At 53.1% G+C, this 16460-nt stretch overlaps 2 protein-coding genes across 4 annotated transcripts in view; one reads left to right on the top strand and one right to left on the bottom strand.

Annotated features, from left to right (window-relative positions):
* Positions 1-148: 148 nt before the first annotated feature.
* TMEM79 (transmembrane protein 79) lies at positions 149-2892 on the bottom strand. Of its 3 annotated transcripts, none has more exons than XM_067313177.1 (4): positions 2791-2892; positions 1352-2141; positions 933-1146; positions 149-691 (listed from the first exon to the last, which is right to left on the bottom strand). In XM_067313177.1, the coding sequence occupies exons 2-4, from the start codon at positions 2055-2057 to the stop codon at positions 487-489; spliced, it is 1125 nt and encodes a 374-aa protein (XP_067169278.1). In that variant the 5' UTR covers positions 2058-2141; positions 2791-2892; the 3' UTR covers positions 149-486. The 3 variants fall into 3 exon arrangements, with proteins under 3 accessions (XP_067169278.1, XP_067169280.1, XP_067169279.1); XM_067313179.1 differs by having other exon boundaries at positions 1352-2136; positions 2791-2877; XM_067313178.1 differs by lacking the exon at positions 2791-2892 and having other exon boundaries at positions 1352-2522.
* Positions 2893-3813: 921 nt separating this feature from the next.
* SMG5 (SMG5 nonsense mediated mRNA decay factor) overlaps positions 3814-16460 on the top strand; it is a 28405-nt gene continuing 15758 nt past the window's right edge. The window contains exons 1-6 of the mRNA XM_067313191.1: positions 3814-3921; positions 10573-10671; positions 11279-11402; positions 12072-12228; positions 14745-14834; positions 16149-16238. Coding sequence (XP_067169292.1) covers positions 3845-3921; positions 10573-10671; positions 11279-11402; positions 12072-12228; positions 14745-14834; positions 16149-16238 — 637 coding nt within the window. The 5' untranslated portion in view covers positions 3814-3844. The remainder of the gene's footprint in view (positions 3922-10572; positions 10672-11278; positions 11403-12071; positions 12229-14744; positions 14835-16148; positions 16239-16460) is intronic.

The following is a 16460-nucleotide window of genomic DNA, read 5'->3' as shown; positions in this document are numbered from 1 at the left end:
ACGGTGCTGGGACAGGATGGGGGAACATCTGTTTTTTTCCCCCCTCTTGGAAACATCATTTTGGGGCTGGATCCCAGGGGCCGAGGGTGAAGCTGCAAGTCTTCGTGGTGAGGGCGAGTCCTGGGGAGATTTAATCACGGAGCCAGTTGGTGGAAGGGTTTTATTGGGCAAAGCCAGCTCCAGCAAGAGGTTTGGGTCCCTTCCACCTACCCGTCCCTGTGAAATGGGTCCTGCTGCTTGCTGGGACTTGCTCTGGGTCCCCCATTCGCCCTCCTGCAGGAAATTCCCAGCCCGGAGGGTTTTACAGCCCAGCCCTCTGCATCCAGCGAGATGTCACCGGCTCCGAGCAGGGACCCAGCTGGATCCACCTGTCCCCATCCGCCTTCCGGGCTCATCCTGCAGCGTCTCTGCCCAGCGCGAGGAGGACTCGGCCCCTCCGCACCCCGGGCGCCGCAGCTGAGCACCCCGGTCTCCCCGCGGCCCCTCTCACCCCCAGAATCGGAGCTTGTTCCCGCTGTCCTTGGAGGGGCCCTCGGCCTTGGCGCCCGCCACGGCGAGGAGGTTTTCGGGCTCCAGGACGAACATGCCGTACAGGTTGCAGAGCAGCATGGCCAGGAGGGGCAGGAAGGTCATGCTGAAGCCGAAGGCACGGAAGGAGCGTCCGATGGCATACAGGAGCCAGTAGAGCAGCCTGGAGACAGGAGAGAGGTCGGGGCTGAGCAAGGGCACGCCGGGAGGTGACACGGTGATGCCCAGGGCTCAGGAGCGCTGGCAACAGCGAGGGTTTGCCAGACCCAGGCGGCTGCTGCAGGAAGGGGGACAAAAAACAGGGCAGGGAGTTTTCCAGGATTGACGGACCTGGCTTGGTCCCTCTGGGAACCTCCTGCTGCCCAGGGAGGGGATGCCGGGGTGGAGGGCGAGGAGCCGCTTACCGGGAGATGGCGAAGAGCCCCGTGAGCAGGGGGACGAGTTTCAGGGCCTCCTGCGGGAGGTAGGTGGCCAGCACGGCCATGTTGAAGAAGTAGAGGATGAAGAGGTGGACGGACTGGGAGACGTAGGTGCGGTGGATCTCCACCTCCCGCTGCAGCTCCCCGAAGGGCTCCAGCGAGGAGGAGCAGAGGCGGGAGATGCCGTGGACGATCATCCCTGGCGGGGGGGCAGAGAGAGGGGCTGAGCAGGCACCCGGAGACCGAGGCACGCGGTGCAGGGGGGTTAGGAAGCCGTGTCAGGGACAGAGAGCCGGAGAGGGGTGGGAAGAGGGCAGGAAAACTCGGTCGTGTGATTCTGGCAGGAGCGACGGAGCTGCAAAGAGCTCCGCTGCATCCGCCGCATCCCGCACCCCACGGCTCACCGAGGACGACGGGGAAGGTGGCGAAGGCGGCGCAGCGGAGCGTGTAGACCAGGCGGGCGCCGACGGTGGGCAGGAACGGGGCGTCGAAGGGCAGGAAGACGTAGGCGCCGTAGACGAGGCAGGGGCAGAGGAGCAGGGCCCCCACCACGGACGCCACGGCCCTGAGGCTGTCGGAGCTGCAATCCTCGGCGCAGGGGCACCGGGACGCTTTGGCCGGCACCTTGGCCGCTAGCCCCTCGTAGCCCGGGGCGTCCCTGTAGGCGAGGGGGAGGAAGACGTGCTTCTGGCAGAGGCCGTCGGGTCTGTCGCCGCGGGGGGCCACGTAGCCCCCCTCGCCCTGCTCCCGGGGCCGCGGGGCCGGCTGCTGCTTCCGCTCGATGCACTGCGGGTCGATGGGCACGAAGACGTGGGCGGCCACCACGGGCAGCCCGGGGGGCTCCTCGTCTTCGGCCTCACCCGGGGGGCTGGCTGGGGCGGCCTCCTCGGGGTCTTCGCGGCCCCCCTCGGGGCTCGAGCGCTTCTTGGCCTCCGCAGGATCCGGCTGGCTCCGGGCGCCGTGCTGGCACTGATCCCACGGCAGGGTGGCGTCAGGGTGCCCCGGGGGCTCGGTGCAGCCGGCGGGCGTCTTGTCTGGGGGGGTGGCCACCGTCCCCAGCTCCAGCAAGGCCACCTCCTCGGGGGGCAGGACCGGGTCGGCCACAGCCATGGTGTTTTGGGATTTTATCCCACGTTTCGGGGCAGCAGGAGGGGACTAGGAGGCGGATCCCATCCCCGTCGGCCTCACCCTGCGCTAGGAGGAAGTAGACAGACAAAAAGACAACAAGAATGAGAGGTTTTGGCCCAGGAATCCCCCCTCATCAAACGCCCCTGGGGTTTCGGGCTGGGAGTTGAGCCATGCAGCTCGGGAAAGCTGGATCCCGCCAGGCCGATCCAAGCACGGCTCCGTCCCGCGCCAGCGTGGGTCGCGTCCCAACATGCGTGCTGGGGTGCGCAGCTGGAGTGAGGACGGGCCAGATTTGTTTCCAAGTCAGGGTGGGTGCAGGAGGGAGCTGGGTGCTGCCTGCTACGGGGGGAGCAGGCGATCCGGGTGGAAATCCCAGATTTTCCCCCTCCCAGAGGGCCCCAGCCAGCGGCTCCGGGTCTCTCCGCTCGTCCCAGCCCTTGCTGGCTGCAGGAATGGGAGCCTCCCGCAGGGAAAATCCCGCCCCAGGCGCCTTCCTCCTCGCACCCCCGTCAGGAGCCCCACCACCCCGGCCCGGCCAGCGGCATGGGGAAACTGAGGCACGCCGCCGCGATCCACCCGCGCTCCCGCCAGGCGGGATGGCGGAAAAGCAGCTCCCTGGCCGCGTTTGGGCCTCCCCCCCCACCCCGTCTCCAACCCCCCCCGCGGGGCGGCCGGGAGGCAACCGGAGCCGGGCTCCCCTCGCCCGGCGACTTACGTGCCGAGAGGGCCGGGGGGCGGCGGGAGCCCTGGCAGCGTTGCCGCCGCCGCCGAGGCCTCTCCGCCCTGGACTTCAAACCTGTTTAACCGGCGAAGGTGGGGCCGGGCCGCAAGGGGCTGGCGCAGCCACCTCGCCCCACGCGCCGCCCGGCCCGGCGGCTCCCAGGCCTGGAGCCCACGCGAGAGGACACGCGTGTGTGAGGGGACACGCGTGTGCGAGGGGCTCAACACGTGTTTTGGGGGGCTCGGCATGGCGATGGGCTGCCAGCCCCCCCATCCCATCCCAGCCCCTCGGCGCCGGCTGGGGAGACGGGCAAACCTCCTGGGGAGGCCGCAGCACCTCCCGGGCGCCCTGTCTCCCTCGTTGCAGGTTTAGGAGCGGGATCCCACGCCCCGTCCCCTCTGCAGCCCCCCCCCCCCCCCAGGCCCGCGAGTTGCCCCAAAAGGCTTCGCCGCTGGCAGGGAGGGGACAAAATGGAGGGCAGCCCCCAGGCCGGGCAGGCCCGAGAGGCACCCCAGTGCGGTCACGGGGAGCGGGGGGAATCCCAGGGGGGTCCCTTGGCGCTCGCTGAGGGAGCTGGTGGCGGGGGAGTCCCTGAAGGGCTGGGGCTGCCTGGACGGGGATGTTAATGGCGGGGGGGCTTCTCCCCGCGGCCCCTGGCCTGGCCTGGCCTGGCCCCCTCCCTCCTTCCAGCCCTGCTGTGCGTGTCCTCCTCGCAGGGGCAGCAATAAAGCTCGTTGAATGAAGCCGGAGAGACCGCCATGTTTGCCAGCACTTAGTGCTGGCACCCAGGTGGCGGGAACTCTCGCGAGGCCACGCCGCGTTTCTCCCCCTCCCGCCTCTCCCCTGGTCTCGCGGCAAGTCTCGCGATAGCTGGGCGTCAAGTCTCGCGCGGCGCGGGGCAGGGGGCAGCGGCGCAGCCATGGCGGCCGAGCGGGGCCGGTGGCGGCGGCGGCGGCGGGCAGCGGCGGCGGCGGCGGCGACGACGGGGCGGCGCGGCCGGTGCTGAGGGGGCCGCGGGCCGCGCCGGGCCTTGCCCCCGCCGGGCGCCATGAGCCAGGGCGGCGGGGCCCCCGGCGAGAGCGGCGAGCCGGAGGCCAAGGTGCTGCACACCAAGCGGCTGTACCGGTGAGGAGCGGCGCCGGGGGGGGCCCGGGCCGGGGGGGTCCGGGGAGGTGGGTCAGGGCCAGGCCGGGCAGCGAGGCAGCGGCTCCGGGGGAGAGAGGGGGACCGGGGGGAAGGAGGTGGGGAGATTCAGGGACGATGGAGAGGGCAGGGGGAAGGGGATGGGGGGAGTTCGGGGAATATTGGGGGGAACCAGGGGGAAGGAGATGGGGGGAATCGGGGACGATGGGGGGGGCAGTTCAGGGAAGATGGAGGGGGACGAGGGGATGGATCCAGGGGAGACGGGAGGGCCCGGGGAAAGGAGATGGGGAGTCAGGGAAGACTGGGGGGGGAACAGGGGGAAAGAAGATGGGGGGAAAATTCAGGGAGGATGAAGTTATGGGGGGAAGAAGATGGGGGGGAGCAGGGGTGAGGGGGTCCGGAGGAGATGGGGCAGGACATGGGGGGGGTCACTGGAGGAAAGAGGACTTGGGGGATCCAGGGAGCTGGGTCAGGATGGGGAAGGTGGGAGATCCAAGGGATAAGGGGGAGACCAGGAGATGGAGAAGATCCAGGGAAGACTTGGGGGAGTGTAAGGAAAGGAAAGGGGGTGTGGGGGATCCAGTGAGATGAATCCGGATGAGGGGGATGGAGAAGGGATGTGTGTGGGATGCAGGGAGATGGGGCAGGACACGGTGGGGGGCACTGAGGGAAAGAAGTGTGATGGATGCAGGGGGATAGGGCAAGATGTGGGGTGATCCGGAGAAAGGGGGAGCTGGAGAGGGAAATCACGACACTGGCAGCGCGCAGGGAATGCATGGGGAGGGGTGGAGAAGTGGGTCCAGTGAGCAGGTGCTTGGGCCAGGGCATGTTCCAGCTGTGTGGAGGGCAGGACTGCTCCAGCTGCGGATCTTCCCAGTAAAACATTTCCTGGGACTCCACTCTCCCTTATGTCTCTGCGCTGCGTGTTCGAAACGGTGTCGGAAGAGAAGATTCAGGAAATCACGGCGGCCTCAGTCCGCTCACCCCAGCGGGGACGAGGTGCCGTTCTGGCAGCGCTGCGCAGCGGTGCCGCGCACCCCAGCTGTCCCGAGCGCTGCGGGAGGCCCCTCGCGGGGGTGGGAGCCGGGGGCCAGCCTCCGCTCTGCCGATGACTTGTTTTGTGACTGCGGCCCAGTCATTGCCCCCTTCTGTCTCAATTTCTCCATTTGTGGAGCAGATTCATACTGGAGTTTCAGGAGTGACGGTGTGATTTCTAAGATGAGCAAGATGGTGAAGGCAGGAAACAGGGTTCATGCTAGGGTCTGTTTCCAGTTGTCTTGCTGACTTGCTCGGTGACATTGGGCATGTCCTTTCCACTCTTGGAACCTCCTCGGTAAAACAGGGATAGCCTCGCCTCCCTCTGAGAAATGTGGTGAGATCCTTGCCTAAAAGTCCATAGCAGGTTTGAATGCCAGCTGCTAGAATTTGTTTCTGTGTCCCTAGTGTGCTTCATAAGAGCTTGTCCCCTGTGCTTTGAAGTTATATTACTTTTTTATTTTATTTTATTTTTAAATTGCAAGGCTTGTGGTAAAATGCAGTGGCTTGGATTATCCAGGGTGTGGGCTGTGCTGTCACGCTGGAAGCGCCTCCGGGGCCATGGAGCTCTGTACCTGCTGTCAGACTGAAATACCCCATTTGATCTTCGGGGTGTATTCCCACAACTGCTCGTCACTGAGGTAGCGCAGCATAGCAACGCACCTCCTGTCACTTGAGGTGTGTGGTGGCAGGGATCGGAGAGGATGTGCGCGCTCCTAGGGCATCCTGCTTGCAAAATAAAACACGTCTTGTTTAAACCACCTTCAGGTTGGTTTAAGATGTGTTTTACTTTGCGGTTACAATGGGCGAGGAAGGTGTGTGGGCAGTAATCGCTTCTTAGCTCACCTGACAAGCTGTAGCTCACTATGCTGCTGAAGCTCACAAGTGAAAGTCCCTTCTCATGCATTTGGTCATCAAGGCAAGGAAGAGGTTGTTTTCTGTTTACGTCTCTATGGCAGAATTAGGTGCATGCTTGCTTAGAGCATTTTCACAGCAGAAAACCACATTCCTCTAGTCATCTCTTTTCTTTTAGCTCGAAGTGAGTATTGTGATTTTACTGCAGCGTTTATATCTGCAGTGGTCACAAATTTTCTTGCTGTGTAGCTGATAGGTCTCCCAACAAGCTTTCTATTTTAACAGAGTCTCTTGTCAAATTTTCTGTTTCAGCCTGGGGTTCGGTTAGGCAGGGTGGTAACTTACTCTCCTGTTAGAAGTACTGTATTCATTGTACTTTGTGTGATGGCCAACTACTGTCTCTGGAAACTTTGGCCACCAGGTTAGATTGTGCCTTTGAATCGCAGATGTTTGAATGTCACAGCCCTAGCTATAAACCGTGCTCACATGGGATCAGCTTTGTGCCAGCTGGTTTGTGAGAGCAGCGGGAGTTGAGCTCAGGTCTCTGCAGTCCTTGGCCGGTGCGTTAGCTATGACAGTGTCCTTTTGGAAATGAGGTTGCCCATCTCCGTTCGTAGGCTGGTCTTTGATCTTTTCCATTTAACTCTTCCTGGACTGATAATCCCTGGGTTTCACCACGGAATGTGGCCCCTGGATTATACTGGGTGCTGTTTTACAATGTAATTTTTAATTTAGGATGACTGTGTTTCTTTTACCTGATTCTGGGTAACCGTTGCTTATTGGCTTTGCGCTACTTTCTGTTCTGGGCGATATTATTTGTGTACCGACATGTGCCAGAATACAAGTGAACGGCTGCAGCTCCTCTCCTTGAGACGTGTCGTACTCCTCAGAGGCTCTTAGTAATGTATTAGATAAAGAAATAGCATGAATAATTCTCCCTGCCATCTTGCCCCCGTCCCAGAATGTTAACGGCACAGAAGGAAAGTGTTGGATCCGTTCCTGCGTGGCCGAAGAGGACTTGGCGCTGGACTTTTTCCACCCTGCTTGGCATGATGTGCTGCACTTGGTTCTTTTAATAGACTTGGTGTCTGATTTGCTCCCTCCGTGGTTCTGATGTGCTGTCTGAAAGCAAGGTTTAAACGCAGCAGGTACAAATATGGGTACTGAGACAAAATTTGGCTTCTTAACCCCTAAGTATAATTCAGCCCATGGTCTCAGGCCACCCAGGGCCCAAACTGCTAAGCTGCATTTTAATCCGTGCGCGGTCTGCCTCTCCTGCTTTGGTATTCCTGAACTTTTCGAAGTGAGCCCGTCTCCCGTCCCTTTGTAGCCTCGTTGTGGCCCCTTTCCTCACTGCCCCCAGCACGGGATCCCTGCGGCTCTCTGCTGGTTGTCGCAGCGTCGCCTTCGCTGCTGCCTCCGCTTCCCCCAGCAACAGCCTGGAGCTCGCGCTGTTGAGAAGGCCTTTTAGCGTGGGGTCTGCCTTGTGCCTTGCCGCTCAGCAACCCACATCCTAAAAGATAAACCTCGCTGCCCTGTGGCTTTCGAGTCACCAACCCTCCGTTTCTTCACAAACCCATAAAAAGCAACAGAAAGGACCAGTGTCTCCCAGCACCCGTCCCTGGCTGTTGTAGGAAATGGTGCTGTGTGGGAGACGCGCTTTGGGATGCCTCCCACTCTGTGCTGGAGGGGAAGGTGAAATACCCTCCAAGGTCCCTGCTGAGATAGTCCCCGGAAGGAAACTTTTCCGTACTTCACGTTCGGTCAGCGTTTGAGCCCTTGGTGCATGTGAGTAGATGTGTTCCTTAACTGCTTGATCGCATTTCTTACCCGCCGATAGTGCTGGCAGCCAAGTAGCTGTCTGTTTGCTTGACCCTCAGAAAGGGGGCTCTGGCAATTGCCTTTTTGAGTAATTCACGTGATTTCATGGGTGTCACGTTGGGCGGTATCAAGATGCATTTCCGTCACTGCTAGACTCAACCAGATCCTTAGATGAGACTTTGTGACGCTCTTCTAGATATAAAAAATAGAGGCTTGTTTGGCGTATAAACACTGCTGAGCAGTGAGGGAACTTGGACCGTGTGCCCATAAAGGGAACTGAATTTAATAAACGTCAGGAGAAGGGGCCAGTGTGGGGCCTTCAAGTACAGTTAACTTGCACACGAGGATGTGCGCGCAGGTTCATGCCTGCATGTGTTGGTGCCCATCCGCAGGGCTGGCCGTGTCCTTGGATGCAGGTGTCTAGTGCTTGTAGTCACCGTGAAATCGTTTCCCACCTTGAGATGTCAGAGTGACGTGTGAACTTGCACCAGACGCAGAGCAGCTGCTGATCTGGAGCACAGAGAAAGAATTTTTAAAGCTATTTTGAAGATGTAGGGACTACCTATTTTGGGAACTGAAGATCATAGATTTCCTGTACTTCTCTTTGGGAGTCAAATGAATCAGCAGTTCCATTTTCTTCTGGTCACCCTTCTGCATAGGAAACAGCAGCTCCCTGCAAGCCACGCTCTTTCCTGCTGCAGTGCTTGCTGCAGAGGGTCTTTGGGAGCTACAGTGACAGGACAGTAATCACAGGTTGCAGCGAAGAAATGTCTCTTGCCTGCTGCTTTGGTGAGATCTATTTTGGGGAAGTGAGATGTGTGTGTGATTTTTATTTTTGTGTTTTGTTTTGTTTTTTCCCCCCATTGGTATGCTGTGAGTGTGGACAAACACTTTACAGTTAGTTCCTTTTACATGCAAGAAAGCGTTTTACTTGCTCGCTTTTGGAGGGTACGAGGTTGTTGGACAGAGTTTGCAAAGGACCTTCAGGCCACGTGAGAAAGACGCTAGGGAGCAGATGTTGCTGTGGATATCAAGGTTTGTAGCAGACTCCCGTGTGTGATTCTTACTCTATACTTGGTTTTCCTCATGATTATTTAGGAAGAAGTTGGTTCAGCTCTGCGGTGTTTTGATCTCCCAAACCGTTGTGCAAGGTTATCCTCTTCCCCACGCTCCTCTTCCTGTGTCAGGTTCTGTGGTTTTCAGTAAACCAATGAGAGGTTTTAAGTTAGTCTTGGATGAAGGGCTTCCTGGGCCTTATCAGATAGATCATTTTGTCACTTTGAGCTCCTGAATGTTTTGCTTTGCTTTTTTGGTGAGCTTTCTTCTGACGTGGTGGTTTGGGGAAGGAGACTTGCCTCACGAGTAAGGGGCTGGCGTCTGAAACCATCAGTTACTTTACAGTGAGATCTGTAGTTTTCGAGGCAGTGGCGCTGGTTTCAGCCTACCCCCTTAGCATCTGCTTTTGCATGCTCTTGCTCGCAAGTGCCCGTGCGAGTGTCCTGTACTCAATCTGGTGACCATTTGTGCATGTGCACGCGGAGAAGGTCTGGGAAGTTTCAGGCGTTGCATAGTGCTCCGAGCGTGACGAGGAAGTTTGCTTTCTGCAAACGGTGGAGGTTTCTGTGGGGGAGGCTGGTAGCAACATCTAACTGTTCTGCTTTGCAGAGGTTTGCTCTGATCAGCTCTGTCTCATTCGGTATTTACAAGGCATCTCGCTTGTCTTCATCTTGTTCAACATGTGGCACTCTCAGCGGGAGGAACGGTAAAGGTATAAGAGCAAATGAGGGATGCAAAGTTGATGGGGGGAAAACAAGAACAGCTAATGGCTGAGGATGGCTTGGAGGACACGTTCCGTAAAGAGGAGCGTGTAGAGCAAAGAGCTGGGGAAAGTTGATTTCAAGAGTCGATGCAGTGGCATCGAATAAAGGCTTAACAAAGGCAGAGGTTTAGAGATGATCTCTCTTGGTAGAGAGGGTATAACGTGGCTTTTTGATTTTTTTGCTTTATCGAACCGTCCTTGAGGTATTGATGGGTGTACTTTCTGTCAGTGCTAATGCTTCTGGAAGTCCCTGATTTTATTTCGTTGCGGTGTTCTGCAATCGTAGCCTGCTTTGTTCATAGCTTCAAACTGTTGAGTACTTGAGATTTTACACACGGTGGCATTCCTCCTCCGGGAGGTGGGAGAGTCTCGGGCAGTGACTCACAAACGTGGTTTTTGCTCAGACACTCGGAAGTTGCTTGGTCTGTCTTTTGGCTGACTGGGGAGGGAGGGGGAACTCTTAATAAATTTGGTATTTTAGAGTGTTTTTGCATGTTTGTGTCATCTTTCATCCAGAGATCTCTAAGAGCTTTAATCAATGAATTGCTCTAATAAAGATCAGGAAGTTGTGGCAGATGGAAATGAAGTGAGTTGCCTTCTTTCATAGACGAGTTGGTAAAGGAGCAGGAAGTGGTGGACTTTTGACCCTTGCCCTATCAAAACAGTAATCATTAGGAACAAATCCATTCTTTAATCATACAGTTTGCTATATCTAAATAATCTGTGTATTTGTGCATGTGTAGTATGTTTTAATTGCGGAGGTTAAAAGTTACTAATATGTCCAAAGACACTTATATATATATATTTTTTTTTCTACTGTAGAAATAATTGGCAATTTTGACCGCACAGGTAGCGGTAATGGCTGATTTGAAGCAGAAATACTAAAGTGTATATAACTCTGTTTTTTTTTTCCTTCTTTCCCTAAGCTTTTCAAAATAGTGTGCAGAAAGGAAATCAATGAATATGGTGTTGGTGGTATACTGCAGCTCGTTAATAATGGAATTAACTAGGCTGGTATGGTTCCATGCAGAGATTCCAGTTCTCCTAAAATACTCCCAGATAACCTGCCGTTCTGAAACTCTTCTTTCTGCGTTCCTTTGCAGAGCAGTGGTAGAGGCTGTTCATCGGCTGGATCTCATCCTTGGCAATAAGGCAGCATATCAAGAAGTGTTCAAGCCAGAGAATATCAGCTTGAGGAACAAGTAAGTTTGGGCCGATGATTTATTCGTTATATTTGACCTGAAAAAAATGCATGTGAAGTAACACGTCAGCAGTTGCAGTCGTCGACCAGGGATTCCTCCAGGTTTTTAGAGCAGAGGCCATACTTCAGGTCTGTATTTGAATGCGCCTAGTTGTAGAGTCCAAGTCCATGGCTGGAGGCTTTCCTGAATGCCATTGTAATACAAATAGGTCATCTTCATGTTGGCTAATGACTTCCTTGTAATTATCTTAAAATACCTATATGGTGAAGAAACTTCCTATACATGCATGAAATTTTTTATCAGGTTTTGGGGGTGCCTAGAAAGGATGGTGGATTTTTTTAATCTGTGATCATAGACAATTTTTGACATTCCTTATGAAATTCCTGCAATTTAGAAAGCTACTGATGGCCAGCTGAGGCAAGGTAACTGATTGAGTTTATGGCTTTTCCAGCTGCTACTGTGTAGGAGTGACACAAGCTGCACCATCACCAGATGGCCTAGCTCATCCATAGTAATCAATTCAGATTTTCCTCTTCCCCGCTCATGTAGCGGCAGCTGTATTTGAAGCTGCTGTAGCTAAATGTGAATTCTCTGCTCTCTGTCACAGGCTGCGGGAGCTGTGTGTGAAGCTGATGTTCTTGCATCCGGTGGATTATGGGAGAAAAGCAGAAGAACTGCTCTGGAGAAAAGTTTACTATGAAGTTATCCAGCTCATTAAAACAAATAAAAAGGCAGGTATCTGTGGCTGCTGCATGAGAAAGTCTCTGGCCATGCAATGGGTCAGACCAAGTTAAATGCTTCATTTGCCTGGAGAAGTTGTGGTCTGAACACAGGGCAGGAAGCCAGGCACTCCTGAATTTTAATTGTGAAGCTGACATACACTTTCTGTCTATCTGTGGGCAGGTAACTTCTAATGATCTGCCCAGAGAGCTGCAAGTGCAGAGGATATTTCAGCTTTGCTTACTTAATTTTTGTCTTCCTGTCTTCAAAATAGGCATATCTCCATGTAAAGTGAGTGCCAGTGATACTCTTAAGGGGCTTTGTCAGTGCTGGTTGGTTTTTCTAGAGTTGATCACTGGAAAATACTCAAGACGTTCACATTAAGTTGTATTTTCTAATGCTATGAACTCTGTCCTGGTGATCTGGTTGCCTGAGTGTAATTAAGGTGTGCTCTAACCAGATGCGTTAATCTTTTATTCCTCATTGCTGCAAGTGTTTCTCCTTGATGTTGACCCTTAGTAAATACTACTAGATACAACATTTTTGAGCAAGAGGAGGTATAGAACTGCTGAAAAACAATTATAGCCGAGATGCCTGCTACATACTTGGTATAACTTGGGTCGCTAGCCTAAAAAGTTGCGTGGATTGCATTAACACATCCTCGCTTCTCTTCTCTCCAGCACATTCACAGCCGTAGCACTCTGGAGTGTGCGTACCGGACTCACTTGATCGCTGGCATAGGATTTTACCAACACCTTCTCCTCTACATTCAGTCTCACTATCAACTGGAGCTGCAGTGCTGTATTGACTGGACTCATGTAACGGACCCTCTCATAGGTTAGTGTTCAGCCTGTCGGGCTCTTGGGTAAGGCCTGAATCCCAGGCAGGTGGCTTCCCCCCCCCCCCCCCTTTAATATCTGTACTGAACTGGGGAAGCAAGAAGGATTGGAACGTGTCAGAAAGTGCTCGTAGAAAATCCCTTAGTAAATGTTTGGTGATGGCAGACTTTTATGCAGTTTTGGAAGAGCTCTTCCAGCTGTACAGATTGTTTTAATAAATTAAAGTAGACAACAGGGCCTTGGTGGGAGTGGGTTCTAGAAATCAGCAGATTTTGTCAGAACACCTTACACGCTTAGATGTAAGATGCTGTTCCTACTCCTGGTCCCCTCTCTGTCTGTACTTCTTTTACATACTTCCCACTTGTGCACACACCACATAAAGCTTTGAAACTGCCATGGACTCTTGGACTGAGAACATAAAGAAGCTACTGTAACATAGTAAGCTGCTATATGTTAGCTGTCTCGGGTAACTGCCTCTGTGCATGCCCTTAGATGCCGGGTAATTTGAGGTATCTTACCTCTTGGGGAAGAGGAAGAAGCGTGTTTACAGGCAATAGTCGTGAAGCAGCTCTAGGCTGTGTATGTGTTCACATCGTAGATTATCTTGTAATAATGCGCTCATCTTTGCTCCTGTGTTGTGCTCAGTAACTTCAAGGCACATATTTCTGTTCAGGTAGATCCAGCTGAGAAATGGAGCCTCGGTATTTTTTGTGAACTGTATTAGCAAGGGTTTAATTGACATTTTTAAAGCTGGCAAGGGGAAGATGACACGGAAATTGGAAAAAAAGAAGTTAGTATGTCTTTAGCAATAGAACATTTTAGTTGTTGGTATCCTATTCTTAGCTTCTGGGAGATGATTGTATCATGATCAGCTTTGAAATGTCATTTTAAAAGGCAGATGTCCCTGGCAACTGTTGCTTTGAGAAATGTAGCTTGGTACTGCAGAATTAATAAATCCTCAGAATGCACATTCCAGCTGGATTTGTACTCTGTGATATGTGATTGCATTTAAAAGACTCCCCTTCTTCAGGTTTCTTAATGTGTTCAGCCTCCTGTAATTAAAATGATGCAGTAGAGAAACTTGGAACTGGACATTAAAGATGAAACCTTGCATATCCGGAAATGATGTATGTGGAAGAATTGCATATGAAATACGAATTAGGGTGGACAGAACTTGATGGTTATGTAAATGGGAACAAGAGGATTCAAAGCAAAATAGAAAGGGAGGGTAGATCCCATAGTGTCTGTGGGCACAGCCTAGAGGCTGTGTGTCAGTATGTGACTCATGCGATGCCTGTTAGCAACTGGGAACCATTCCTCACTGGTCACTTAATCCTTCAGATTTCACTTCCGCCCTTTTAAACTAAGCCAAGAGGGAAGCAAGTCAGACTGCAGGCTGGACCGGTCTTCTCAAAAATATCTTCCTTTGGGATTTCTGCTTGAGGGATTTTTCTCCTACAGAAGGTGGGAGACCTTGGGAACAGGAAGACCGAACCTAGGCCGGGCGCTCTAAGTCGTGACACTGATCTGCCCCGTGGCAGTAAGTGCCCTCTAGAGAGAGAGGGCGAACGCGGTAGCCTTCCTCCCAAGCTCCAGCTGAACCACTGCCCCTCTGGCCGAGGAGCAGGTGGGCTGGGGAGATGGGATAGTGTCTTGCCAGTGGCAGCCCCTCCCAGGAACTGAGTCATGTTTAATGGCTCAAGTTAGTCAGAACAGCTGGCTGGAGCCTTCTCCTGTTGCTTTTGCCACTTTCCACTGAGTTGCATTTTCTTCTGCTAGTGATTGTCCCTGCTTGACTGCAGATGCCTTATCTCCAGCACGGATTTCCCTTCCTGCTTTTTCCTTGCTTTACTTCCCTTCCTCCCTTTTTGGTTGGCCAGCCTGGAGGTCATTCAGCACTGAATCCAAATCTCAGTCTTGGTGCAAACAGGCCGAGTCCATCCTCAATGTCAGGGAGGGTATGTCCACGCTGAACGTCACCACCAGGTGCAGGCGTGCCCAGCCTTTGTTCTGGCTTCCAGGGAATCGTGCCAGCTCCTATCCAAAGGCCTCGTTAGCCATGCTAACAAAATCAGCCTCTCAACAGGCCTTATTAGCTTGTGCTTGATGCTATGTTAACATGATCACATGGCTTGTAGACAGGAATCAGCCTCTGTCCTTTCATCCGAGTGCAAACGGAGCCAGCTCTCTGCGGCATACCTTGTAGTCAAACTCTGAGTGACAGTCGTTTTGGTGACTGGCAGGGATGCAGCGACATGCACTGCCCCTCATCAGCAGGGAGCTGAGGGAGGAGTCCGTGTCGACGTACGTTTTCCACATTTTGACAGCAAGGGTGAACCGACGTTGGTCTACAAGATGCCACAGACAGCAGCCAACGCTGTGGTCTGAACACGTGGTCTTTGTTTTCACCCACTGAAATGCTGGGTGTCTCAGGCAGAGGCGTAGATTGCTCGCGTGTCTTTCCAGCTGCCTTTACCCAATGGTGTATGTGATTTTTTTGCATTTCTCATGTAGGCTGCAAGAAACCTGTGTCTGCATCGGAGAAGGAGATGGAGTGGGCACAGATGGCATGTCACAGATGTCTGGTTTATCTGGGAGATCTAGGTAAGAACAGCATCATCTTTCAGGGCACCCTTTAATACATAAAAGATGGTGCCTGTACAGCGGGCTGATTCCCTGATTGTTAGTCAGCTGCCATAGTTGCTTGCAGACGCTGGTTTCTCTTGGACACATTTGTCAATGACTGCTTTAAGGTGAAAGCTTCACGGATAAGTGAGCTGCTGCAGATTGCAGCAGCTTTGTTTTAGTGCCAGTAGATGAGTTTGCTATTGGCAAACAACTGAATCTGTGGCTGTGTAAGAATGGAAGCCTTGACTTTATTTATGTTACTTGGACAGTGCAAAGGAAACTCGAAGCGGGGTGACTTCTCAGCTCAGACTTGCTTTAAGATTGCCTTACAGAGCCACTGTCGCCAGTGTAAGCGTGAATGAAAATTGGATTTGTTAAGCAATATTGTTAACTGATCCGGAAAGATAGGCCACGCCAGAGACCCAGGTTCTTTGCGAGTGTGTCTGGCTGTGTGTTGTCCTTTATATAGCAGATGTGTCTACCCCACAGTCACGACCTCCTAAGTGTGTCAGCTTCTTGCTTGATTGTGAACACGTGGGTGTGAAGGCAGTGAGAAAACATGCAACTGTGTGAAAAACAGCTCTTTGAAGTGTGGCATGGGTAACTGTGCTTGACACGCAGCAGCCTTTAAATTCTTGAAAGCTGTTTTGGCGTTATCATTGTGCATGAATCAGCTGAAGAATTGCGAATCATTGCGGATGAGTGTCGTATGGGGGCAGCAAGAATGACTTATCTGACTGGTGGGAGAAAAGTGTGCTCCCCTCTTTGCAGTGCTTTCACCTAAGGTTTTCAAGGTGCCTACCGTTATCCAAAAAGGATAATGATTGATAAGGTCCAGTCTAGACACCAGGCATTTTATTAAGTCAGCTGACTTTAGATTTCACACTCTGCTGTAGTAGGATATGGTCTGTTTGGGGTGCTGGAAAATGGAGCACAACACTGAGTTATTTCAAGGATGACTGAATCAGCACTTAACACGTGGAGCAGTAGATCTTGTTCCTTTTGCTTACACACCGCCACAAGTGTTGAGAGATGTCCCCTTTGCTTGGAATGGCAGGGATTGTGATGTGCAGGACAGCGCAGTTAAAATAGAAATGTTTCAAACTGTCCTGGCAAGCCCTGTGCATTTCTGTGTTTTGCCAAGAGCGGTTCGTATTTGATGGATTTGTTGACTTGGCCAGTATTTCTAGGTTTGTGGTATTTTTAATCTGTAACGAAACTGTGCTTCTCTGCAGAAGGGGAGACAGTGGCTTCTAATTTCTGATGTGCAGCGTGTGGTTTTTCTTTCAGCTCGCTATCAGAATGAACTGGCAGGTGTGGACACAGAGTTGCTGGCTGAGCGATTTTACTATCAAGCACTTTCTGTTGCACCACAAATTGGTGAGTGAGTTACCATGAATTTTCATTGTTCAAGTCATGCTGCCATAACCTAAAAGCAATACTCTGTGACACGGCTCTATTTAGGTTTATATCTGGTTGCTGAGAGGGGAGTGGTTTTATTCTCTGGTTAAAAGTAGTTCCTTCTATGAGAATCTCTCTTTGGCAGGCAAGCCAAAGAGATGAGTTAAAGCAAAGGTGGTCTTCTCAAATGACATCAGCTTA

Source organism: Apteryx mantelli, chromosome 31 (genome assembly GCF_036417845.1).
Source record: "Apteryx mantelli isolate bAptMan1 chromosome 31, bAptMan1.hap1, whole genome shotgun sequence".
NCBI lineage: Eukaryota > Metazoa > Chordata > Aves > Apterygiformes > Apterygidae > Apteryx > Apteryx mantelli.
Note: the sequence above shows the minus strand (reverse complement) of the source record. Positions and strands in the feature narration are given on the sequence as shown.